The 27998-nt window shown below is 47.0% G+C and overlaps 1 protein-coding gene across 1 annotated transcript in view; it reads left to right on the forward strand.

Moving 5' to 3' along the window:
* RPL24 (ribosomal protein L24) overlaps nt 1–27998 on the forward strand; it is a 45105-nt gene that overhangs the window by 6425 nt on the left and 10682 nt on the right. Inside the window, exons 4-5 of the mRNA XM_033940934.1 lie at nt 12620–12756; nt 25172–25235. Of these exons, the coding sequence (XP_033796825.1) occupies nt 12620–12756; nt 25172–25235 (201 nt within the window). The remainder of the gene's footprint in view (nt 1–12619; nt 12757–25171; nt 25236–27998) is intronic.

Raw genomic sequence — 27998 nt, forward strand, 5'->3', positions numbered from 1 at the left:
GGATCCCCTAGTAGCACAGCTCATTTCTGGATGTTATCAGAGCTGGAGCGCAGGCTTTATGGCACTGTCAGTCCTGAGGGCTTTATTGGGTATCGGCAGCATTTTCCATCTCCCCCCCCCCCCCCTAAAAAAAAAAAAAAAAGCTGAGGGGTTCTTAAGGTCTCAGTCCAATTTATGGTCTGATTGGTAGCCCAAAGAAACAAGTATTTCGATCCTCTGTAAATTGTCGTGGCAATAATCTCCATACTTATAGTTAAGCTGAAGCAGGTACAGCTCCTACTGAACTGCAAGTACAGTCCATTATAGTCTATGGGAGACATTGTGGGGGGGTCTTTGAATTGCAGTTTCTGGGGCCATGATTTGGGAACCCCCCTCAAAAAACCCTTTCCTGAATTTTGTTGTTTAATCTTCCTCTCCAGGGCTGTTTTTTAAGCGCTAAAACGCTGCTGCCGCAATAACCATCTTGAATTTCCCAATTTGATTTTAAAAGCCTCTGTCTGCCTCAAATAACCTCAGTTTTGTTTAAATCATTAGAAATGGACTCCTCAAGTTGTTTTAGCCCTGACTCATACCAAATTATACTATTCAAGAAATTTATCAAATGATCTAACCCAGGGGTGCCCACACTTTTTGGGCTTGCAAGCTACTTTTAAAATAATAATAATAATTTTAGTCTTATATACTGCCATACTGAAAAAGTTCTAGGTGGTTCACAACAAGGTGAGCTAATACATGGGATATAGATAAAATACAAATTAGAATAATGGACTTAAAAACAGATAAAGACAGAAAGCATTTACAATATAATGCAGAAAAGAAAACAGTTTAAAATTGGGGAAGCATTGTTGACAGTTTAAAAAGAACTGTTAAATGCCAGCCAGATAGGCAATAAAATACCAGCATGGCAGGGAAAGAAGTAATACATAGAACAAATAAAATACATGAAGTTAAATATAAGGAACTTGATTTAAAAAAAATGAAGCAGAATGCATTAAGATACCAGTTGAGTCTTTAACAATTTTCTAAAATCAAGATAGGAAGAGACCTTTAACATAATTTTTCCAAGCCATACATTCAATTTAACGGCTTAAAATGAGAGGGTTCTCTCAAGAAACTTATAACGACAAGATTTTATGCACTCTACATGTGGTCTTTTTGGCGTGACTCAAAGAAAAATGAGACACAAGATAACCTGGTAACAAACCCGAAACTGATTTATAACAAATACAAGAAAATTTGAACAGAATTCTCAACTCTATTGGCAATCAGTGGAGTTTCAAATAAAAAGGAGTGATATGCTTATTTTTTTAAACCAAAAATAAGGTGAACGGCAGTATTCTGAAACACTCAATTTTTTGAAAATTTTCTTATAATGTTACAGTAATCAAGAATACTTAAGATAGAAGACTGTACCAATAAAAGAAAGGAAGTTTCGTCGAAATACTTCTTAATGGTACGAAGCTTCCAAAGCACAGAGATACATTTCTTAAACAATAAATCCGTATGTTGTTCCAATGTGATATGTATATCCAGAGTCGCACCCAATATTTTTATGGATTGTTCTATGTTATAGTCCAACCCATTCACGTGTATTATTGTTTCTTTAATCTTATCGTTGGGAATTGCTAAAAAAAAATTAGTTTTTTCCGCATTTAATTTCAATTTATAAGCAGTCATCCAAAGTTCAATCTGACTTAAAATAATCGCTAAAAAATTTATAAACTCTGGTGACAGACAAGTTAATGGGAAGACTTTAATAATGTCATCCGCGTAAATGTAGAACTTGAGCTTTAAATGTTGCAACAAATTTCCCAAGAAAGCAAGATAAATATTAAACAAAGTGGGGGCAGAGATGAACCCTGCGGGACCCCACAGGAGTTTTCCCAACAGTAAAACAAGGTATCTTCTTTAAACACTTGGTATGATCTTTTACCCAGGAAGCCACAAAACCAGTTCAAGACATTACCTTCAACTCCAATGGATTCCAAACAATCCAACAAAATAGTATGATCTACTACAGGGGTAGGGAACTCCGGTCATCAAGAGCCATATTCCAGTCGGGTTTTCAGGATTTACCCAAAGAATATGCATGAGATCTATTTACATGCACTGCTTTCAATGCATATTCATTGGGGAAATCCTGAAAACCCGACTGGAATATGGCTCTCGATGACCGGAGTTCCCTACCCCTGATCTACCAGATCAAAAGAGCTGCTCAGATCTAGCTGCAGAATTAACGCACTTGGACCTTGACTTAATAATGAATGCAAATAATCAGAGAGGCCATGATTGTTTCAGTACTAAATCCTGACCGAAAACCAGATTGATTCTCATGTAAAATTCAAAACTTATCCAAGTATGTAACTAATTTAGCATTTACCAAACCTTCCAGTATCTTAGTAGCCAGAGGGATACTGGCAATAGGTCTAAAATTAGATGCAATGCTGGATGATTCTTTAGTATTTTTTAAAATTGGTGTACACTTCCCCCTCCCCATTCGCGGTTTCTGCACTCGCGATTTCACATAATCGCAATTTTTTTCTGGGGAGGGGGAAAATAAAAAAAACAACCATATTTTTTACCTCCCTGCCGCCTTCCCGGCCTTACCTGCTGGTCTAGTGGGCTTTCGGGGCAGGAGCGATCTTCCTACGCTCCGCTCTGTGCAGATCGCCATGAGGAAATGGCTTTAGGGAGTTCCCGTCGTAGTCTCTCGAGACTACAGGAACTCACAGCAGCCATTTTCTCATGGCGATCTGCACGGGGCAGGAGCGTAGGAAGATCGCTCCTGCCCCGAAAACCCTCTAAACCACCAGTTAAGGCCGGGAAGGCGGCAGGGAGGTGGGGGTGGGTCAGAGCCGGATAATCACGGTTTTTCGCCATTCGCAGTCCGGCTCTGCCCGTATTCCCCGCGAATAACGAGGGAGAAGTGTAATGACCAAGTCAAAATAATCTACCAACAATTAAAATTTTCAAAAAAACAAAGCACACTGTACGCAGAGAAAATGTTAATTATCCCAGGATAAGCAGGCAGCATATTCTTAACGCATGGGTGACGTCACCGACGGAGCCCCGGTACGGACCTTTTTAACTAGAAAGTTCTAGTTGGCCGCACCGCGCATGCGCGAGTGCCTTCCCGCACGACGGAGTGCGTGGTCCCCAGTTTCTTCGTTTCCGCGGAGCGAAGAAGACGCATGTGGTTTCAACGGCCGTTGAAAACATCCTTTTTGCCTTCCCGCTCACGTTTTTTTTTTTCTCGTTTTTTCTCTTTTTCCCACTTCGGGTTCTCTTTTTTCTTCAATTCAAAAAAAAAAAAAAATCTCTCGATTTTCTTTATTTTTTGAAACCGGCCCCAGCGGGGCCTGTTGTCACCATACAGGCCTCCGGTTTTGATTTTGCGGAGGCCGTGTTTCCCTTCATGCCCCCTCAACCGGGCTTTAAGAAGTGCCAGCGGTGTGCACGCCCGATCTCTCTCACTGACCCACACAATTGGTGCCTACAGTGTTTGGGTCCAGAGCATCGGGCTGACACCTGCACCCGCTGTGCCACTCTTAAGAAACGTACATTAAAAAATCGGCAGATCCAGCAGAATATCCTTTTCGGTACCGGATCTGCCATGGAACCTGCCGCGACGTCAACCGGCACCGACTACTTTGACGACGCCTGATCTTCCTCGGGGTCGCTGGCACCAGGTAAGCCGGCTAAGAAGCCTTCCAACTCCCTTGAGCGCCCGCCTGCCACAGTGGCGACGCTGGTCCTCCCGACCTCACGCCGACCCCGCAAACACTCCGCCCCAATTTCGGTGAGTGCCTCGTCATCGGCCTCCTCATCGCCGGGGCGTGGAGCGGCACCTATGGAACCGAAAAAGAAAAAAGCGGTACCGGTGCCACCCCTGGATGACCGCATTGCGGCCATACTCCAAGTCAAATTGCAGGAACAGCTGCAGCAACAACTCCAGCACCTGTTACCGACCCTATTGGCACCACTTCTTTCGGTACCAGACCCGAGCCTCGCACCATCCCGCCGGTATCCACCCCCTCGGTGCCACTCAACACTTCCATGCCAGTCCTCTCGGCTGAACCACTTCGTTCTCATCCTGTGGTACAGACCCGCTCTGAGGCCGATCCTCCTCGGGACCAGGAAGGGCACCGGTCTCCCCGGGACCGAGAACGGCACCGCTCTTCCCGGGACCGGGATCAGCACCGGTCTTCCTCTCCCGGTACCGTCTCAATGCGCTCTGGCAAGTCTCTTTCTAAGACCCGCCACACTGAGCCTCCCACCCCGACATCTCGTCGTGCTCACATTGATATCAGGGACCCGGACTTATGGGAAGAATCCCCGCCCAGTACCGAGGAAGACGCATCGTCAACAGACGAGGAACCCTCAGTGACCGATACCGCTTCCAAGCCTGAGCAATCCTCTTTCACCAAATTCCTCAGGGAGATGTCGGCGGCTCTTTCCATTCCTTTAGAGTCCGACTCTAAAAAGTCCCAGGCTTTTTAGGATGCCTTAGACTTTGAACAACCTCCCAAAGAATTCCTCAAGTTACCCGTCCATGACATACTGCGGGAAACCTTTTACAAAAATTGGGAGAATCCACTCACTGTCCCCGGAACCCCTCGTAAACTGGATAGCTTATACAGGGTCATCCCAATTCCGGGTTTTGACAAACTGCAATTGCCCCATGAGTGTCTCCTAGTGGAGTCCACATTAAAGAAAACTCAGGGCTCCAGTGTTTATGCCTCCACCCCTCCTGGCAGAGAAGGCAAAACGATGGATAAGTTTGGCAAACGCCTTTATCAAAATGCCATGCTAGCCAACAGGGCGAATAATTACACATTTCACTTCTCATTTTATATGAAGCATCTCGTGCAACAACTATCCGCCCAACAAAAATACATCCCTGAACGCAAAGTTCCACTCTTCCAACAACAAATTTCCAGCCTCCTTCAACTGCGGAAATTCATGGTGCGCTCTATTTATGACTCCTTTGAGCTGACCTCCCGAGCATCTGCCATAGCTGTTGCCATGCGGCGTCTGGCCTGGTTGAGGGTATCTGATCTTGACATCAACCACCAAGACCGCCTAGCTAACGCACCCTGTCTTGGGGATGAACTTTTTGGGGAGTCCCTGGATTCAACAACCCAGAAGCTCTCAGCACATGAGACCAGATGGGACACTGGTGAAACCTAAAAAGAAGGCTCCTCCTGCTCGTCCTTATAGACAACAGTCCTCTTACCAGCGCAGGTTCTCGACCAGGCCTCTCAACCCGCCCCAACAGCAGCCTCGCAGACCTCGCCAGCAACAACACACTCAGGCTCGCTCTCAATCTCACCAACCTGCCAAGCCTCTCCCTCCGTCAAAACCATCTCAGCCCTTTTGACTCCTTTCTCCAGTGCATAGCCAGTCTTCCACCATCATTGCCTCTTCCTCAGCCAATCAGAGGACGTCTCCAACTCTTCCTCAGCCGTTGGGAGGTCATCACATCAGACCTGTGGGTCCTCAACATCATTCGCCACGGCTACTCTCTCAACTTCCAGACTCTTCCACCAGACAATCCTCCCATAGAGTCTGCTTCTCACTCCTCCCAGTCCCTTCTCCTCCTGAGGGAGGTCCAATCCCTCCTTCTTCTCAATGCCATCGAAGAGGTTCCTACAGACCAAAGGGGTCAGGGTTTCTACTCCCGCTACTTCCTGGTTCCCAAGAAGACAGGAGACCTCCGTCCCATCCTCGATCTCCGGGACCTCAACAAGTGTCTGGTCAAGGAAAAGTTCAGAATGCTCTCCCTTGCCACGCTTTACCCTCTTCTCTATCAACACGACTGGCTATGTTCCCTAGACCTCAAAGAGGCCTACACTCACATTCCAATCCATCTGACTTCACGTCGCTACCTCCGATTTCAGATACAGCACCGCCACTATCAGTACAAAGTGCTACCCTTTGGCCTCGCATCATCGCCCAGGGTGTTCACCAAGTGCCTTATTGTGGTGGCGGCCTTTCTCAGGTCTCACAACCTCCAGGTGTTCCCCTACTTGGACGATTGGTTGGTGAAAGCACCTACGTCTCCACTTGTGCTACAAGCCACTCAGCACACCATCTCCTTCCTCCATCTCCTGGGGTTCGAGATCAGCTACCCCAAGTCGCACCTGCTTCCCACACAGCGACTTCAGTTCATTGGAGCCGTTCTCGACACCACTCTGATGAGGGCATTCCTCCCCTCGGACCGACAACGGACCCTGCTCCACCTCTGCCATCAGGTGCTCCTTCGTCGCTCCATTCCAGCTCGGCAAATGATGGTCCTCCTGGGCCACTTGGCCTCGACGGTCCATGTGCTTCCTCTGGCGCGACTCCACCTCAGGACACCTCAATGGACGCTAGCCAACCAATGGTCGCAGACCACGGATCCTCTTTCTCAGCCCATCTCTGTGACATCGTCTCTTCAGCAATCTCTTCAATGGTGGTTGAACTCCTCCAATCTTTCCAGGGGTCTACTCTTTCATCTACCCCCTCACTCCATGATCATAACCACAGATGCCTCCCCCTATGCATGGGGAGCTCACCTGGGAGATCTTCGCACTCAGGGACTCTGGACCCCTCAGGAGCGTCAACATCACATCAATTTCCTGGAACTCAGAGCCATGTTCTATGCTCTCAAGGCCTTCCAGCACCTTCTCTACCCTCAGGTTCTTCTCCTGTGCACAGACAACCAAGTCGCCATGTACTACATAAACAAGCAAGGCGGCACCGGATCTCCCCTCCTCTGTCAGGAGGCCATCCGCATCTGGACCTGGGCCACGGTCCGCGGTCTCTTCCTCAAGGCTGTCTATATCCAGGGCGAACAGAACTCCCTGGCCGACAATCTCAGCCGCATCCTTCAACCTCACGAGTGGACTCTGGATCCTCCCACACTCCGCTCCATCTTTGCTCGCTGGGGCACTTCTCAGGTGGACATCTTTGCAGTTCCTCACAACCATCAGCTGCCACAGTTCTGTTCCAGACTCTTCTCCCCTCATCGTCTGGCCCCGGATGCATTCCTGCTCGACTGGACTGATCGGTTCCTCTATGCCTTTCCTCCACTGCCTCTGATGTTGCGGACGTTATCCAAACTCCGCAGGGACAGAGCCACCATGATTCTCATCGCTCCTCGGTGGCCTCGCCAACACTGGTTCTCCCTCTTGCTCCAGCTCAGCTCCAGGGAGCCCATTCCTCTTCCTGTGTTTCCTACTCTACTTACGCAGCAGCATCAGTCTCTACTACATCCCAATCTGTCCTCGCTCCACCTGACAGCTTGGTTTCTCTCGGGCTGACCTCTCCAGAGAATCTGTCTCAGCCTGTCCGTCGTATTTTGGATGCCTCCAGGAAACCGGCCACCCTCCAATGTTACCATCAGAAGTGGACCCAGTTCTCCTCTTGGTGTCTACTACATCATCACGATCCCACCTCATTGGCAGTGGAAACTGTACTGGACTATTTGCTCTCTCTCTCCGACGCTGGCCTCAAGTCTACCTCAATCAGAGTCCACCTCAGTGCCATCACTGCGTTTCATGAGCCTATCCTCGGAAAACCTCTTACGGCTCATCCCCTGGTTTCCCGGTTCATGAGAGGCCTCTTCAATGTTAAACCACCTCTGAAGCCTCCTCCAGTCGTCTGGGACCTGAATGTGGTTTTATCAGCCCTCATGAAACCTCCGTTTGAGCCTCTTGCCACAACTTCACTCAAATTTCTTACATGGAAGGTGCTTTTCCTCATTGCCATCACCTCTGCTAGGAGAGTTAGTGAGCTGCATGCACTGGTTGCTGACCCACCTTTCACTGTTTTTCACCATGACAAGATGGTTCTGCGTACCCATCCTAAATTCCTTCCCAAGGTGGTCTCGGAATTTCACCTCAACCAGTCCATTGTGTTGCCTGTCTTTTTCCCTAAGCCCCATTCTCATCCTGGGGAACAGGCGTTGCACACGCTGGACTGTAAGCGTGCCCTTGCATACTACCTTGACCGTACCAGGGCTCACTGCTCATCACCTCAGCTCTTTCTGTCCTTTGACCCTAAACGTCTAGGCTGTCCTGTCTCTAAACGGACGCTTTCCAACTAGCTTGCTGCCTGCATTGCGTTCTGTTATGCTCGGGCCGGTCTCTCACTGGAAGGTGCTGTCACAGCCCACAGGGTCAGAGCTATGGCTGCTTCTGTAGCTTTCCTCCGCTCCACGCCCATCGAGGAAATCTGCAAGGCTGCCACTTGGTCCTCAGTTCACACGTTCACCACTCACTACTGTCTGGATGCCTTCTCCAGACGGGATGGACACTTCGGCCAATCTGTGTTACAAAATTTATTTTCCTAATGGCCAACCATCCCTCCTCCCTCTCTGTTAGCTTGGAGGTCACCCATGCGTTAAGAATATGCTGCCTGCTTGTCCTGGGATAAAGCACAGTTACTTACCGTAACAGGTGTTATCCAGGGAAGCAGGCAGATATTCTTACGTCCCACCCTCCTCCCCGGGTTGGCTTCTTAGCTGGCTTATCTTAACTGGGGACCACGCACTCCTCCATCGGGTGGGAAGGCACTCGCGTATGCGCGGTGCGGCCAACTAGAACTTTCTAGTTAAAAAGGTCCGTACCGGGGCTCCGTCGGTGACGTCACCCATGCATTAAGAATATCTGCCTGCTGTCCCTGGATAAACACCTGTTACGGTAAGTAACTGTGCTTTATTCCGGGGTTGTTTCAAAGAGGTCAAGGAAGATGACTTTATGCAATGTCACCTCAGTAACAACTATACAAAAATAGAAAAATATACCCCCTCCCTTTTTACTAAACTGCGATAGCGGTTTTTAGTGTAGGGAGCTGCACTGAATGGCCCGCGCTGCTCTCAACGCTCATAGGCTCCCTATGCTAAAAATCACTATTGCAGTTTAGTAAAAGGGGGTCATAGTGCAAAATATAGACAGCAAATATAAATTCTCAAAACGGACATTTTGATCACTAAATTGAAAATAAAATCATTTTTCTTACCTTTGTTGTCTGGTGATTTCATGAGTCTCTGGTTGCACTTTCTTCTTCTGACTGTGCATCCAATATTTCTTCTCTTTCAGCCTCCTGTATGCTTCCTCTTCTCCAGACCTCTCTCCCTGCCCCTTCTCTTTCTTTCTCTCTCCCTGCCACCCTTTCTTCTGTCTTTCTCTCTCTATGCCCCCATCTTTCTTTGTTTCCTTGCCCCTCCCTTTCTTTCTTTCTACCTGCCCGCCTCCAAGTCGCCGCCATAGGGGAACAGGCCCCCAAGCCACCACCGCAGAGTTCTGAGCTCTCCCTTCTTCCCAACGCAGAAGCGCTGGGCCGACCAGCCTTCCCCCGACGTCAATTCTGACGTCAGAGAGGAAGTTCCAGGCCAGCCAGTCAGCGATTGGTTGTCTCAGAACTTTCTCTTTGTCAAAATTGGCATGGGGGGGAAAGGCTGGTCGGCACAGCGCTTCTGTGTCCTGTTTTCGGCGTCAGGAAGCAGGTAGAATGCAAAGGCAACACGAGTCTTATCATGGAGCCCGGGATGGGCTCTGCGATCGACTTGCGTTGCCTTCACAATTGACCTTTTGGGCACCCCTGATCTAACCAAACCGTATCGACCCTTCCGAGATCCCAACGCAAACTATAGCTATCAACCTTGTAATCTCCCTGGGAATGCCCAGGCTAATTTCTTGTTGTAAACTGCCTAGAACTGAGAGGTATTGGCGGGATAGAAGACACCAATGTAATATAATATTGCCACTAGATGGCCGACTGAGGAGCATCCATGTTCCATGTGCTGCAGAGCATGCAAGGGGGGCAGGAGCACAGAACTTTGCCCTCTTTGGTTCCTCTAGGCAGGGGAGTCGCAGGTGGCTCGTCCTTTGGGTCAGAAATCCGTCCCAGAGCCCTTGGATAGCTATGCGGTGATGTGCAAAGGCACAGACGCCTTTGAGCTCATGAGGAGATCCTTCTATCAAGACAATTTTCCTCTTAGCTATTGCCTCAATGAGAAGGTCTTGGTGCTGCAGGCTCTTTCGTAGAGAGAGCTTTCCTCAGATTTCCGGAGGCTGGGGTTTGCTGCGCGTGGTACCTTCCTTTCTCCCAAAGGTGGCTTCAGCCTTCCAAGTAAATCAATAAGTCCTGTTTCCCATGACCCATATCATGGTTTCGAAAAGAAGACAAGGTTCTGGCGATGCTGGATGTTAGTAGAGTTTTTGTCTCTTGAGGGTCACGTGATGGCAGCGACCTGAGTGGATGCCATGTTGCTCAGCACCACTCTAACTTCCCTATTAACCCCCCTTTATGCTTGATTTTTACATCACAGCTATACTTTTCTGCGGTTCATAGACAGTAACGCGGAAGACAAAGGTGCGCGCCGACAACTGAGCGCAAGACGGAGGCGCGCGCCGAAGAATAAGACTGTTTTTAGGGGCTGCGACGGGAGGTTTTGTTGGGGAGCCCCTCCACTTTACTTAATACAGATCGCGGCGGCGTTGTGAGGGGTTTGGGGGGTTGTAACCCCCACATTTTAGTGAAAACGTAACTTTTTCCCTAAAAACAGGGAAAAAGTTAAGCTTTCAGTAAAATGTGGGGGGTTGCAACCCCCCACAACGCGGCGCGATCTGTATAAAGTAAAGTGGGGGGTTTCCCCCCGCATGTGCCTCCGCGCTGCGCTCAGTTGTCTGCTTGCGCCTTTGTCTCGGCGCGCTTTTGACCTGACACCCTTTTCTGCTGGTACTGGGTTGTTAACCATTGCTCTACCAATTGGTAGTGAATAGATGTGTCTTCAGCAAGTCTTGGTCTGAGAACTGCCCATTAAAGCAATGCGGCAGGGGAGAAACTGAGTGGGGAGCTTGCCAAAGAAAATGGCAGGTTCATAAACATAAGCTGATCTGGTGAGGCTGCTTGTTTCACCCGAAGAGACATTGCAAGTTTCTCTCCACCACCTGTCTCAGCTTTTGGACGACAAGCTGGCTAAGCTGCATACCTCAAAGGACAACATCCAAAGAGAGCTTAGCGGGGCATACTGTGAGACTGCAAGAGCACAGACCCGTGTATCTTGCAGGAAGATTGGATTTCTGCAGCAGAGGGGAGGCTTACCGCCATAGAAGACAAAGTTTGTCACTGCTCGAGAGGGTTGAGGATCTGGAGAACTGCGGCAGATGAAAGAACCTCCCTGTTCATGGCCTGCCAGAGACTAAAAGATTCTGAGCTCTCCAAGTTGCTAGAAAATTGACTGCCTAAAGCGTTGGGCCTTCCCCAAAGCAGGGACCTGGTGTACATGGAACAAGTACATCACATTGGCCCTAGATGGGAAGAGGGAAAATGACCACGCTTGGTAATAGTGTGTTTTCTTAACTATGCTATCAAAGCAAAAATTCTTGGACTTATATAAAAGAAAACAGCGCACTCTGGATTATAAAGGAGAAAAAAATTACTGTATTTTTCGCTCCATAAGACACACCTCAGATTTAGAGAAGGAAAACAAAAAAATTGTATACTACGGTAATATATACACCTTTAAATTCCGTCCCAGCCCCCCCCCCCCCCCCAATCAATCATCACTTTTACATACCCCCAGCACCTTTAAATTCCGTCTCAGCCTTCCGGCACCTTTAAATTCCATCCCAACCCCCCCCCCCCCCCAATCAATCATCTCTTTTACATACCCCCAGCACCTTTAAATTCCATCTCAGCCTTCCGGCACCTTTAAATTCCATCCCAAACCCCCCCCCCAATCAATCATCTCTTTTACATACCCCCAGCACCTTTAAATTTCATCCCAGCCCCCCCCAATCAATCATCACTTTTACATACCCTCCCAGCACCTTTAAATTTCATCCCAGCCCCCCCAATCAATCATCACTTTTACATACCCTCCCAGCACCTTTAAATTCCATCCCAGCCCCCCCAGTCAATCATCACTTTTACATACCCCCTAGCACCTTTAAATTCCAACCCAGCCCCCCACCCCCAATCAATCATCACTTTTACATACCCCCTAACACCTTTAAATTCCAACCCAGCCCCCCCCAGTCAATCACCACTTTTACATACCCCCTAGCACCTTTAAATTATGTCCCACCCACCCCCCCCAGTCAATCATCACTTTTATATACCCCCCTAGCACCTTTAAATTCCATCCCAGCCCCCCGGTCGTTGGTGTTTCGCTGGACTGCTGCCTGCTGTTTACCGGCATGTCGGACCAGCGCTGCTGTGTGGGCATGTGCCACTTCTGAATAGCTGCCTCAAAAAAAAAAAAAAAATTTCCCATTAACTTCCTGACAACCAATGTCCCTTGCAACATTTACACATGTGGCAGTAGGTTTTATTATCAGAGTTTCAGATTTGTAGATTTTAAACTAAATCAAATATTTGATAGCCTGTTAAGATAGGTAAGAGAAAATTATCAAACTGTTAGATCTTCGTTGGTCTGTTAATGCCCAGTGAAGTATATTCTGTTTTAGAATAAACAATTAATTTCTACAAACCTTCCACCTATGGCTTGTTATATATGTCCACGATGTATAATTTTTCTAGAAAAACTGAAAAAAGAAAAGATGACTTTATGTTTTAATGAAGATAAATCTACTGTGAGTAAAATGTTTTCCCCCTCACTTATTTTCAGGAAGAAATACAAAAGAAGCGTACCCGCCGTGCTGTCAAATTCCAGAGGGCTATCACTGGTGCATCTTTGGCTGAAATAATGGCCAAGAGAAGCCAGAAGCCTGAGGTGCGAAAAGCACAGCGGGAGCAAGCCATCAGGTAGGAATGTACTTAGATTTTGGTGGGGGTTTTTTTTTTTTTTTTTTTCACACATTGACTCCAATCTTTCACTCTGCAGCTGAACTGGCTGTAACTAAAGTGACACACACTCCCTGGTGATCTAATATGAGTAATACTACTGTATGGAGAATTTTTCAAGTTGTAATGCATTACTTTCCATGTAACTGTTTGGAGTTATTAGGCACTTTTGTAAAGTACATGGCATAATACATCTAAATGAGATGTGAGGTTCTTAGTGGTGCTACTGCAAGATCTAATTGGTTTGTTGGAAGTTTATACTTCCCTGTGGGCTATATTCATATTCTTACCAATTTAAACTTTGTCATCCACTCTCTTAATATTTAAATCATTTTATTAAGAATTTTCCAAAATAGATAAAACATGAAAGCTATTGTAATACAAATATTACAAAATCAGATAGAAAACAATAAAAAGCACCAGCTATTGTACATAACTGTTTAAAAACAGCCTACCCAACCCTTTACCAAACTAATTCTTAAAGGTGAAATAGCATTCATTTTCCAAGGGAATAACGTTTTAAAAAATCAAACATGTAAGAACTGTTATCTGTAATCTATTTTATCCCAGGACAAGCAGGCAGCATATTCTTGACTGATGGGTGACGGCACCGACGGAGCCCCGGTACAGACAATTTTAGAGTGATTGCACTCTAAGAACTTTGAAAGTTCTAGTAGGCCGCACCGTGCACACGCGAGTGCCTTCCCGCCCGACAGGCGCGCGGTCCCCAGTTTCTTAGTTTCCACGGAGCTAAGAAGACGCGTGTTCCAACTGCTGTTGGAAAATTTTTTTCAAATTTTTCTCGCCTTCCCGCTCGCGCGTTATTTTCTTGTCGTGATTTATTCACCTTATCGTTTCTTTCTTTTATTTAAAAAAAAAAAAGTCAATTTTTTTCGACTTTTTTCCGGTCAGCCCCGGCGGGGCCTGTTGGCACCATCGAAGCCTCGGGCTTCGATTTTGCTACGGCCGTTTTTCCCTTCATGCCCCCTTCACCGGGTTTTAAGAAGTGTCAGCGGTGTGCACATCCTATTTCCCTTTCCGACCCGCACAGTGGTGCCTTCAGTGTCTGGGTCCGGACCATAGGGCTGAAACGTGCACCCGCTGCAGTTCTCTCCAAATGAGAACTCTAAAGAATCGCCAAATTCAACAGCGAATTCTTTTCGGTGCCGCCATGGAAGTTCCCCCGGCATCGACACCGTCATCTTCCTCCAAATCGGCACCGGTGACTTCGACACCGCAAGATCCATCCTCGGTGTCGCACCCTGTAGGTAAGCCGGCTAAGAAGCCATCCCCTACTGTCCTTAGCCCGCCAGTCGAACAAGCAGTGAGCCAAGTCCTGCAGACTGCGCGCCGGCCTCGCAAACGCTCCGCTCCTATTGAAGTCACTGCCTCTTCATCGGCATCGACTTCGCCTGAGCGTCGAGCTGCACCGCAGGTACCGAGCAAGAAAAAAGCGGTACCGGTGCCATCGGGACCGTCTCTGGATGAGAGAATAGCATCCATCCTTCAGGTCCAGCTTAAGGAGCAGTTACAACACTTGCTCCCAGTTCTGCTGACTCCGAGCCTTCCAGTGTCGGTACCTACTGAGCATTCGGTGCCGATCGTCGAACAGCCTGTTTTGTCGGCATCAACGTCGGCACCGCAAAGATCTGTTTCTATGCCTGTTCTCTCGGCGGAACCGAAGTCTCTTCGACGCACTGCTTACTCGACTTCGGAGCCGGTGCCGTTCTCTGACACCCGTACTGCTGTACAGTTACCCGGTATGGTGTCCATGAGGTCTGGTAAATCAGTACGCAAAACCAGGCATACCGAACCTTCTACCCCACTTTCTCAGGGCCGTCTGTCATCGGTACGGGACCCTGATTTGTGGGATGATTCTGATGACCCCCTCGGTACCGAGGCAGATTATTCCTCGGGGGAGGATGTTACATCGGTGCAGGATCCTGCTGGTAAGCCAGAGCACTCGTCCTTCACCAAGTTTCTTAAGGAGATGTCGGACACCCTTTCCATCCCTCTAGAGTCTGACTCTAAAAAATCCAAAGCATTTCTTGATGCTTTGGATTTTGACCAGCCTCCGAAAGAATTTTTAAAGTTACCCCTCCATGACATCTTGAGGGAAACTTTTTACAAAAATTTAGAAACTCCTCTCACCGTTCCAGGAGCCCCTAGGAAGCTGGAATCGCTTTACAAGGTGATTCCTATTCCAGGGTTTGACAAACCCCAGCTGCCCCATGAATCTCTGCTGGTGGAGTCCACCCTCAAAAAATCGGCAGGCTCTAGTGTATATGCCTCTGTCCCTCCTGGCAGAGAGGGCAAGGCCATGGATAAATTTTGTAAAAGACTTTACCAAAATGCAATGCTGGCCAACCGTTCAGGTAATTATGCGTTTCATTTCTCTTTTTACCTGAAACATTTGATTCAGCAAGTCTCTTCTTTTCAAAAGTATGTTCCTGACCGTAAGCTTCCTGCATTCCAACAATGCACTTCCAGTCTCCTACAACTCAGGAAGTTCATGGTCCGGTCCATCTATGATACTTTTGAACTCACATCCCGAGCCACGGCTATGTCTGTAGCGATGAGATGATTGGCATGGCTCCGAGTCTCTGACCTTGATGTGAACCACCAGGACCGCCTTGCCAATGCTCCCTGCCTGGGTGATGAGCTCTTTGGAGAATCTATGGATACCACCACTCAAAAGCTCTCTGCCCATGAGACGAGGTGGGATACTTTGCTGAAAAATAAAAAGAAGCCTCCTCCTCCTCGTCCATTTAGACAGCAGCCATCATATCAGAGGCGGTTTTCTGCTCGGCCAGTTCAGCCTCAACCTCCACAACCTCGGAGGAAGCGGCAACAGCACCAACAAGCACGTCAGCAACAGCCGCCTACATAAAGCCTGTCACTCAGACTAAGCCGACTCAGCCCTTTTGACTCCCTTCTCCTGGGCATTGCCAGTCTCCCTCCCTCCTGTCCTCTTCCACAGCCCATAGGAGGTCGATTAACCATTTTTCACTCTCGATGGGAGGTAATCACCACCGACCAGTGGGTGCTCTCGATCATAGCCCATGGCTACTCCCTCAATTTTCAGACTCCTCCGCCGTTAGGCCTGCCAAAAGAGTCTGCTTCCAACAAATCTCAGTCCCTCCTTCTCGCTCAAGAGGTTCAATCCCTCCTTTTTCTCAATGCCATCGAAGAAGTTCCTCAAGATCAGCGAGGTCAGGGTTTTTACTCCCGGTACTTTCTAGTTCCCAAAAAGACCGGAGACCTCAGACCCATCTTAGATCTCAGAGATCTCAACAAATGTTTGGTCAAGGAGAAGTTCAAAATGCTCTCTCTTGCCACCCTCTACCCTCTTCTCGCTCAGGGCGACTGGCTATGCTCCCTCGATCTCAAAGAGGCTTACACACATATTCCTATCCATCTGACGTCCAGGCAATATCTGCGCTTTCTCATCAATCAACATCATTATCAGTACAAAGTGCTACCCTTCGGCCTGGCCTCCTCTCCCAGGGTATTCACCAAATGTCTGATTGTGGTAGCGGCCTATCTCCGCTCTCACAACTTTCAAGTCTTCCCTTATCTAAACGACTGGTTGATCAAAGCTCATTCCCCTCAGGCGGTTCTGCTTGCCACCAATCAGACCATTCACTTCCTTCGACTATTAGGGTTCGAAATCAATCTACCCAAGTCTCACCTCATTCCGACCCAGTGACTTCAATTTATTGGAGCCGTTCTGGACACTGTTCTGATGAGGGCGTTTCTTCCATCCAACCGCCTTCACGCCATCCTCCATCTCTGTCAGCAGGTGTTTCAACAGATTAGCATTTCTGCGAATCACATGATGGTGCTATTGGGGCACATGGCTTTGACAGTACATGTCACACCCTTCGCACGTCTCCACCTGCGTACTCCTCAATGGACCTTAGCGAACCAATGGTCCCAAGCGACGGATCCTTGTTCACAACACATATCTGTGACCTCGTCTCTTCGACAGTCGCTTCTTTGGTGGTTGACATCTTCAAATCTATCCAGAGGTCTGCTGTTCCATCTACCTCCTCATCAACTAGTCATCACCACAGATTCCTCCCCCTACGCCTGAGGAGCTCACTTGAACGAATTCCAAACTCAGGGATTTTGGTCTGCCCAGGAAAAGAAACACCACATCAATTTCCTGGAACTCCGAGCGATGTTCTATGCCCTCAAGGCGTTTCAACATCTTCTCTTTCCTCAAGTACTACTCATTTGCACAGACAATCAAGTTGCAATGTACTACATCAACAAACAGGGAGGAACGGGCTCTCGCCTGTTGTGTCTGGAAGCACAACGGATTTGGTCTTGGGCGACAGCTCGTCACTTATTCCTGAAGGCTGTCTACATTCAAGGGGAACAGAATTCCTTAGCGGACAATCTCAGCAGAATTCTCCAACCTCACGAATGGACTCTCGATCCCTCGACTCTTCAGTCCATTTTCGCTCAATGGGGCACTCCTCAAGTGGACCTTTTTGCAGCTCCCCACAACCATCAGCTGCCCCTGTTTTGCTCCAGACTCTACTCTCCTCACCGTCTGGCGCCCGATGCATTTCTCCTGGATTGGACCAGTCTCTTCCTTTATGCTTTTCCCCCTCTACCGCTCATGCTGCGAACACTGTTCAAGCTCAAGAGGGAACAAGCCACCATGATTCTCATCGCTCCACGGTGGCCCAGACAACATTGGTTCTCCCTTCTACTTCAACTCAGTTCCAGGGAACCCATACCTCTTCCACTGTTTCCTTCTCTGCTTTCTCAGCATCAGCAGACCCTACTGCATCCCAACCTACAGTCTCTGCACCTGACAGCTTGGTATCTCTCGGGCTGACTTCGGCTCACTCACTTCTTTCTCAGCCTGTCCGCTCTATGCTTCCAGGAAACCGGCCACGCTCCAGTGTTATCAACAGAAGTGGTCTCTGTTTTCTTCCTGGTGCCTTTTACATCACCATGATCCCATGTCTCTAGCAGTGGGACTGGTGTTGGACTATCTTCTTTTCTTGTCTGACTCTGGTCTTAAATCTACTTCTATCAGAGTTCACCTTAGTGCCATTGCTGCCTTTCATGAGCCAATTCATTGAAAACCCCTCTCGGCTCATCCTTTGGTTTCTCGGTTCATGAGGGGCCTTTTCAATGTGAAACCACCTCTCAAGCCTCCTCCTGTGGTCTGGGATCTCAATGTGGTTCTTTCCGCTTTAATGAAGCCTCCTTTTGAACCTTTGGCCACAGCGCATTTCAAATTTCTTACCTGGAAAGTGGTCTTCCTTATAGCTCTCACTTCTGCCAGAAGGGTCAGTGAACTGCATGCACTAGTGGCCGATCAACCTTTTACTGTTTTTCACCATGATAAGGTGGTTCTCCGTACACACCCCAAATTTCTTCCTAAGGTTGTGTCTGACTTTCATCTTAACCAGTCCATAGTCCTGCCTGTATTTTTTCCAAAGCCTCATTCTCATCCAGGTGAACAGGCTTTGCATACCTTGGACTGTAAACGTGCTCTGGCTTACTATCTTGAACGTACTAAGCCCCACAGATCATCTCCTCAACTATTTTTGTCCTTTGATCCTAACAAGTTGGGTCATCCTGTATCTAAACGCACTCTCTCCAATTGGCTTGCTGCTTGCGTTTCTTTCTGTTACGCTCAGTCGGGCCTGACACTGGAAGGTTCTGTCACGGGCCACAAAGTTAGAGCTATGGCAGCGTCTGTAGCTTTCCTCCGATCTACTTCCATTGAGGAAATCTGCAAGGTTGCTACTTGGTCCTCAGTTCACACTTTTACATCACATTATTGTCTGGATGCATTCTCCAGACGGGATGGACACTTCGGTCAATCTGTCTTACAAAATTTATTTTCCTAATGGCCAACCTTCCCTCCATCACTCTTTTTGTTAGCTTGGAGGTCACCCATCAGTCAAGAATATGCTGCCTGCTTGTCCTGGGATAAAGCACAGTTACTTACCGTAACAGGTGTTATCCAGGGACAGCAGGCAGATATTCTTGCGTCCCTCCCACCTCCCCGGGTTGGCTTCTTAGCTGGCTTATCCTAACTGGGGACCGCGCGCCTCTGTCGGACGGGAAGGCACTCGTGCGTGCGCGGTGCGGCCTACTAGAACTTTCAAAAGTTCTTAGAGTGCAATCACTCTAAAATTGTCCGTACCGGGGCTCCGTCGGTGCCGTCACCCATCAGTCAAGAATATCTGCCTGCTGTCCCTGGATAACACCTGTTACGGTAAGTAACTGTGCTTTATAAACAATGAATTGTGTGTGAGATTTTTGCTTTAGGAAAACATGCACAGTGTACACCAGATGTATTAGAATCCTTGTGTAATGATATAAGGATACAAACCTGAAACAAGCCACAGTGATCTGTGTGATTAATCTGTGTTCTACTGTTAAAATTATAGCGGCCTTTTCTCTCATTCACTGGAAATGGGACTGTGTACTAAGAGCTAGATTCAATAACAATAGTGACTCAATCGCTGTTGGCCGATTTTCCAACAGCAATTGATTCACTATTAAGTTTGCATGCAAATGATTTGCATGCAAACTCACCGACTCGGGCCAATCAGGGACTTCCTTAGGCTCTCCTAAGGAAGTTCCTGATTGGCTCAGATGCCTCAGGCCCCTCCCACATGATGCACTGGAGAGGGGACTAAGGCCCACATTGCTGACGGTGGAGAAGCAGGAGGGACTGAGCACCCCTCCTGCTCCCGACTTAAGGTACACGGCCAGGGGGGCGGTTCTTCGGTGTGGAGGGGGGGTGTCGGGGGAGCATATAGTGGCAGGAGGGAGTAGGCATCCCTCCTGCCATATTCGTGCCGGGGGAGGGCTTCGGGAGGAGCCTCTGGTGGCAGGAGGGAGTGGGCATTGCTCCTGCCATTTTTTTATGTTCGGGGAGGGGGGCACTGTTGGGAGGTTTTTTAAAATTTTTATTGGGCAGATATTTTGCGTGTGTAATACACACAAAATATCTGTGCCATTTATTAAAAAAAAAAAACCCAAAAAACAGTTTCCGACAGGTCTACAGCAGTCAGGTTTTAGGATCGTAAAACCAGATGCAAAATAGCCAAGCAAATGTAAATGAATCAATCGCTTGGCTATTTTGCATGGGGTTTTACTAATTTGCATGGCTGGATCAGAAAATGGGCGATCGAGGGGAAAAAACACACAGTGGGCCGTTATGTGAATCGGGTCAGTTAGCAGCAATCTTTGCTAAACCTGTGAAAACAGGTTCAGCGACGATCGCTGACTTTAGTGTATCTGGGCCTAAGAGGCTATGTAATAGGAGGGAGAATTATCTTAATGCCTTTTCCCAAGAATCTGAAACTCAGCCCCTCTGATATGACCAATTATCAGCCATTAGCTTCCATGTCCCTTTTGATCAAAATGATGGAAGGATATGTCACAGAACAACTCAAATGCTACTTACAACACTTATACTATACCCTTCATAATCAGGATTCAAGAAAAAAATCACAGCACTGGGATAGTAGTTGCAATACTAGTAATATACGGCAAAGAACTACTAAGCAAGAATCGCAGCACAATCATAATCCAATGTGACCTAAGCAGTGCATTTGATCAAATGTCGGAGATCTTCAGTGATTTCAAATGTAGTGGCCCAGTCCTCTTCTGGTTCCGAGGCTTCCTACCCACTCAGCACTATTCTGTATGTAAGGATGGTGAACTTTGACAGCTGGCAGCCTCGCAGCAGGATTCCCGCTTTTCATCATTAGTGTGCAGCCAATCTCAAATGACTAAAACATTTCTCCTATGCAGACATAACAATTGTGCAACCTGTAACAGCTTCATTAGCCAACACCCTCGCCACTGTAAAAAAAAAAAAAAAAAAATATCCACATCATTGAAAGCTGGACCTCATCCCACCACCTCAAACTAAATAAGAACAAAACCAGACTCCTTTTGGCTAGGACCCTCAACCGACTCGCGCTTATGCTCCAAGAATTACAGTAGATGACACAAACTTTCCATTGGAACTACAATCTCGAATCTTAGAAGTAGAATTTGATAACTACCTATCTATGAAGAGCCACATACCATCAATAATAAAACAATCTTTCCTTGTGATGAGAAAACTAAGATCCATCTGAAAATACTTCAAAACAGAGGCTTTCTAAATTTTAGTACAATCCCTAATCCTATCTCTAGACTATTGTAATGTAACACTACTTCTTTGCTCTAGATTGTTCTTGCTCAATTCCATTCTATTCCTGGACTAGTGGGTTATTTTTCTATGGTTGCCAGACAGCTTGTAGGAAGCCTCAAACAAACAATGCTTTGAGTCCCTCTCCTCTTACCTCAGGACTTCCCCCAGGAATCCAGTTTCTTTCCTACAAGCCAGACTATAGGAGCTTGTCTTTTCTGCTCGTGTTTATTTTTCTTTAAACTCGTATTTTTGTTCGTGAATTCCACCCTTGTGCTGCAGAGGTTCCCCGTGGGGATAGCTCTTGTCTGCAGGAGATTGCAGATTTTGCATAAAGTCTGATTCCAGGGGGTTAGCTGCCTGTCAGGTGCACCCTCTTGACAGCCTGCAGTTTGGTTCAAGGCTCAGGGAACGTTCCATTGGGAGCTTGCTCACACCAGATTCGTCTGCTAGTGGGACTTGAGTGTAGGATGCGTGGCTCTATGGATGTGTTCCCAGGATCTGGGCTGACTTCATTCCTCCACCAGGCTGCGTGCGTGTTGTGGCAGAGGTCCGTAGTTGTTGGTGTCAGGCTCGGGGGGGGGGGGGCAGTCAGAAGACCAGAAGTCCAGTTTGGATGCTTGTAGAGACAGCTTTTTCAGCTTCTATTGCAGCAGTACACAGCACCACATGGCACAGTGAGTATGGGGCTGACAGCCTGAATCAGCGATTTGGAGGGGTCTCTAAAAAGGGATGGTTAGAAGGTTTGGGAATGTGCCCTAGTCCCCCCACTTCACTCCTACAATCCAAAAAACACCATGTTTTAGGGGTCCCTGTGCTTTTCCTGTGCTGTTTATTTTTTATTTAAAAAAAAAAAAAAAGCACCTGCGATAGACATCTTGAATTTTCCTAATTTTAATTTAAAGATATTTTTAGCCTCTACAGACTTTGTTTTTGCAAGAAAACCACTCAGATGGACTCCTTAAAGAATGATATGAAGATGGTTTCCCGCGGGGACGGGAACGGTGATGAATTTTGTCACCATGTCATTCTCTACTCTAGATACTAGAGTTCCTCCAGGACGGCCTGGCAAAGGACCTGGCTGTGGCTTCTCTCAGGGTACAGCTTGCCGGTCTTTCCTGTCTAGGCCTTAAACCTCCGAGAAGCTCCTTAGCCTCATCTGGATGTCATCCATTTTCTGAGGGGTGCACTGAGTTTTCGGCCTCTCCTGTGGCTGCCCTGTCCATCATGGAATCTCAGCCTGGTCCTTCGCTGTTTGGTTCAACTGCCTTATGAGCCTCTGGAACGTGCATCCTTAATGGATCTCGGATTCAAGTCTGTCTTTCTGGTGGCCATTACCTCTGCCTACAGGGTTTTTGTGCTTCAGGCTCTTTCCTGCTGGAATCCCTTTTTGTGTATTATGGATTCTGGCATGATTCTGCACACTGTTCTCTCCTTTCTTCCTAAAGTAGTCTCTGCCTTCCACGCTAACCAGGAGATCCGGCTTCCTTATTTATTTATTTGATTCGATTTCTATCCCGTCCTCTCAGGAGCTCAGAACGGGTTACAAGCCAACATTCACAAAAGTTACATTGGACAGTACATTTGGTGATACAATACGATACAATATTATACAATACATACATACAATATTATACAATACAGTCATAAAAGGCAAGGCTGGGCAGTACATAACTTGACATTTATAGGGAATGTCTGGAGGGGCATTAAAGAAGATTGAACCAGGGGGTTGCCAGCTAGTGGTTGTTGGCAGAGAGAGATCAGAGGGAACTTTTGCGGTTGGACCTTTTAGTTGATGAGAAAGGCCTTCACTTCTCTTCGGAAGGTCATCATTGAGTTCTGTGATCTGATTTGAGGAGGGAGTTGGTTCCAAAGCTATGGGATGAAGTGGCTGTAGGAGCATTTGCGGGCGGTTTCCAACAGGAGAGATCTTCCTGGGGGGATGCATAGTCAGCTCTCTGCTTTAAAGTGGAGGGGGTGGGTAGGGGCATATAGATGTGATTTGGAGTTTATGTAGGCTGGGGTAATGGCTTGAAACCTTTTATGCGCTAATATCAGTGCCTTGAATGTGCAGCGTTTGTTGATTGGTAGCCAGTATTCTGTGCAGAGGGCTGGGGAGATTAGGTCAAGATAGTTGAGGTTGTATAGGAGGCGGATCGCTGTGTTTTGGACTTGCTGGAGAGAACATAGGCGTAGAGGACTTGAGTGAGGTCTGTTTTGGAGATATAGGGTTTGATCCTTTTCAGTTGGCAGAGGTAGTAGAAGGAAGTGGAGACCATCTGGGAGATATGGGTGGATAGGGACAAGTGGCCATCCAATGTTATTCCAATGTTATATCCAATGTTATTCCAAGGCTACCTTCACTTCCTCCGGTTCGAGGGAACAGGACCGAGTTTTACAGTCCCTGGATGTGTGCAGGATCCTGTTGCAGTACCTGGAGATCACGAACGAGTTTGGTGTCTCAGGCCATCTGTTTGTTCTGGTGGGTCCTGCCCACAAGGGTAGACCATCTTCCAAAGCCACCATTTCCAGATGAATCTATAAGGCTATTTCCTCTGCTTACATAGTGGCTGGTAAGATACCCCCCCCCCCTTTCAGTTAGGGCTCATTCAACCAGATGCCTCTTCCTCTTGGGCAGAGTTGTTGGCAAAACCTTTGGAGGAGATTTGCAGGGCTACTATCTGGTCCTCTTTGCATACTTTTACCAAGCTTTACAGGATCAATGTGGCAGCCAAGCAGGATGCTGCTTTTGGGTCCTCCGTTTTGGCAGCGGGCTCATCAGTCCTACCCTGACTCTACAGACTGCTGTGTTACATCCAACTAGTCCAGGAATAGAGCAGGGTTGTACAAGAACAAAGATTAGGTTCTTACCTTTGCTAATCTTTCTTGTAAATCCAAGCTCTATTCCTGGAGTCCACCCTGTGAGTTGCTGATTTTGCCACTTGTCTGCCTTTACAAGTACTGGTAAGCTGAATTTATGAATTCTTGATCAGCCTTTCCAGAGTTTCATTCGACTGTGTTTACCACTTGTCTTTGGGGTCCCTAGTCCCAGCGCCCCCTTTCGTCAGTGCAGGCTCTCTCTCCTTATTTCACTGTTATTTTTTATTTAGGTTCCTGATGTTTTAATGACTTATTTCAATTGTTCATGATTGTTCTGGTTTTATGTTTTGAGCAGATTAGACTTATTGGTTAGGGAGTATCCCTGTACCCCTCTCTTTTGCCTTTGTCATCTACAGGTGTTTCTGGCTGCTTTGTCATGAACTAGATTCCTGCGGGACAGTCCTGAGGGCTCAAAGCATTGTTTGAGGTTCCTACAAGCTGTCTGGCAACCACAGAAAAATAACTCACTAGTCCAGGAATAGAGCGTGAATTTACAAGAAAGAAAATTAGCAAAGGTAAGAACCTAATCTTTTGTTCTACAACTAGTTCAAGTGCAGTAGTAAGATTCATATACAGACTATGAAAATTGAAACATCTACAGCCCTATTATATGAAACTACATTGGCTGCCCATAACCACAAGGATCAAGTTTAAACTAGGAATCACTGCTTTTAAGATCTTGACAAGGAATGCCCTCCGACTACCTAACAGAGTTGGCCATCCTACTCCAGGGTGCCTCCAACAGATATTCCACCAGAAATCTTTTCCACTTAAAATTCCCAGCAAGCAACGATATAAAGTCTATAAGGCAAATTATTTTATCCATCCAATATCAATTAGCAAAATGCTGGAACTAACTACCACTAACACTACGATCTTGTGACCAATATCTCAGGTTCAGAAAACTTTTAAAAACATTCTTGTACCAAGACAGGGAGCCAACCCAGAAGTAACAGAAATGGTAATTGTAAAAGCCCATTTCTACACTGGGATATATAACTCCTGGGATATAATGATGACCTACTTAAACTTGTAACTAAGACCTAACTGTATTAATAACTGTACTGATCTATCTGAATATCTACATCAAACTGTCCTTTATAACTTTCTAAGTAACTGACCCAGCCTCCTGTAATGTAACCCGACCTTGAACTGAATAGGTAAAGGCGGAGTCGAAAACCTGATTAACATAATAGGAAATATTACATTTTTTTTGTATTTCTACTGATAATTAGATTAAAAGTTATATCTAAAGTATTATTATGGTATTTTGTGCTTGAATTAATTCATATGGATGTAAACTTTTAACAGAGCTGCCAAGGAAGCTAAGAAGGCTAAGCAGGCTACCAAGAAGGCCGCCCCCTCCACTACTAAGGTAATACTGAGCTATGAATAGCTAAGAAAGACATAACAGGCATCAATGAAGCTGCTTGACTGATTCAGTATAGTCTAAAATGTTATTGGGAACTGGGGTTTGAATTTAAGCATTTAGGTATGGCCTCAAAATTATTTTGCCATAGTATTTGAGGCCAGTTTGTGGATATGCTAAAAAGCAGTGTTTCTGTTGCAAAGACATAAGATTCAGTACTGAAGCTGTTGCCCTCCTTTAGTCATGAACTTTGCAGAAGGATGTCACTTGTATCTTTCAACTCCTCCCCTTCACCAGTGGAGAATAGCTCCCTCTTCGGTTTTTCCTTCTGTAAACGAACAGAGGTGTGATCTGTTCTGATCTGCTCTGCTTCTTTTTATTTTCAGATATTTTTGTCCGCCAGTTCTTTTTTTTCTGCATGGCTTTGGTGCCCTGAGGTTTCCTTCATGGGGTTACTCCACCAGGGAAAGGATGCAGACACACAAGGGTGGGCTGCTGCTCGCAAGCCAATCTCTTGAAGTACCTGTGGAGCCAGCCTGCATTGTGATTCATCGAAAGCTCAGAATCTGTTCCCCTGGGAGCTTGCTCGCCTGCTGATTTATCAGAGGCTTGTGCATAAGCTGTGGGAGCCCCTGTGTAACAACCCTTTGGGTATTGGGAAGCTAGCTGTATATCATCCCCCCCCTTTGACATGTGTGGATTTTGGGGGGTTGAAATCCTCTTGAGTTGTCCTGACCGGCAGCCAAAAGACTGCTGGGTTTGTTTCTAGCAGTTTCTCAGGCAGAAATCCTTTCTCTGCAGGCAGGCTGCTACAAACTAACAGGCACTAGAGAAGCCACAGTGAGTACTCCCCATTATTCCACAAGGGGAAATTAAGGGGGAGGGGTAGTAAAAGGTAGATTCAAGAGTTTCTGGGGTTAGGGTTAGATTCCTCAACCTCTGAAACACCTTTTTCTGAGTTTTTTGCGTTTCATGAAAGCTCCCGCGGGTCATTTTTGACGCAATTTTACGGGCGATGTCCATCTTGGATTTTGATTGCTCTTTTTTTTCCAAAGCTTCCATTTGCCTCAAAACTCCTTGTTTTGACTAGGGATTGCCTGTAACAGATTCCTCAGGCCAGTCTGTCCCTGTTTCATGAACTTTTTGTGCAGTTGGCAGAAGATCGGCCGTGTTCATGTGTTGGAGGGCATGGGAGTTTTGGGCTCTGCTTCCTTAGAGTTCTCCAAGGTGGAAGAACCCCAAAAAGCCCAGCCAACAGGAAAGATATCCCGCTTGGAAGCCATATGTAATGTGGATGCAAAACAAGTACTTGGAGGTGGAAGAGGTCCAACAACCCCATTCGGGTCCAGCAGGGTTCCTTAGGGCCGCCTGTTGAGAGTTTTTCAGACTCTTGTGGAGAGGAGAACCTATTTGATAAGAACATAAGAATTGCCACTGCTGAGTCAGACCAGTGGTCCATCGTGCCCAGCAGTCCGCTCACGCAGCAGCCCTTGGGTCAAAGACCATTACCACTGCTGGGTCAGACCAGTGGTCCATTGTGCCCAGCAGTGCCCTAACTGCTCGAGTACCTGAATAAATGCATGTAAACCGTTCTGAGCTCCCATGGGAGAATGGTATAGAAAATTAAATAAATAAATAACTGAGACTAGCCTTACCTGTGTACGTTCTGGTTCAGCAGGAACTTGTCTAACTTTGTCTCAAATCCCTGGAGGGTGTTTTCCCCTATAACAGCCTGGGGAGCACTGCAGTGCCTGCGAGCATGCCAGCATCGGAACAGGGAGAGTTCATCCTAATCAGGCATCCCCGCCTCCGAATAATCCGGCTCCAAGCATCAGTGTCCATTTGTAGAGGGAGGAATGGAAGTCCCTTTCATGCCTTTATTATCTCAAGGATTAGCTGCAACTTTGAATGATTTACGGTCACTATCTGGGGCTGGAGGTCAGGCGGCTGTGGCTGCTATCAGTTAGGGTGACAATCCCTCAGTGTACTGTCTTTTCATGTCCACAACTGTTTCGCATGTTATTTTGGACCCTATGAGTTGAAGTTAGACCCTTAATAGCTCTCTACATCCCAGTTTTCCGTTATGAGTGGTAAAAACACACATACTACCTTTCCAGTACATCCAGACATCACCTCGTTAATGACCAATGGGAATTCCCAGAAGGCTTCCTAAAGGTAGGCTGTTTGCAGCCGAAGGTGGATTCTGTGGTATCTTGTGACTAAGTGCACTTTCCGTCTTAGTGAGGGAGGGGTGATGCTGAATGATGTACAGGCTCACAAGGTGGATGTGGTCCTTAAGACAGTTTGAAGCACTAGCTTTGGGTATCAAAGCGGCAGTGACTGCCTTCTTTGTGGCATGGACCTCTCATACCAGATTGCAGCGCTATCCTGCGGAGCAGGAGGATGTATGTCCCCATTTGATTATGAAAGGAGTATGTTGCATATGCTCTTTGACATCATCAGAGTCATGAGCAAGGTATTGGCCATTTCTGCCCACTGGATGCTCTGCATTTAGGCAGTTGGTGGGCGATTCAGCCTCCAAGGCTACTCTAAACAGATAACACTTTAAGGGGCAGATGCTTTTTGGCAAATTTTTAGACGATCTTACGGCCTGCGTAGTGAGTACCATCCCAATCTCTTCCAGGTAGCAGAATTTGATGTTCCATTAGGGATAGCAGGGGCCCTTTTCGTTCTTCTTCCCAGATACCCTTCCAAGGGTCCAGTCAGATTTGGCAACTACAGATGCCAGCAATCTTAGGGGTCTTACGG

This window comes from Geotrypetes seraphini, chromosome 4, assembly GCF_902459505.1.
Source record: "Geotrypetes seraphini chromosome 4, aGeoSer1.1, whole genome shotgun sequence".
NCBI lineage: Eukaryota > Metazoa > Chordata > Amphibia > Gymnophiona > Dermophiidae > Geotrypetes > Geotrypetes seraphini.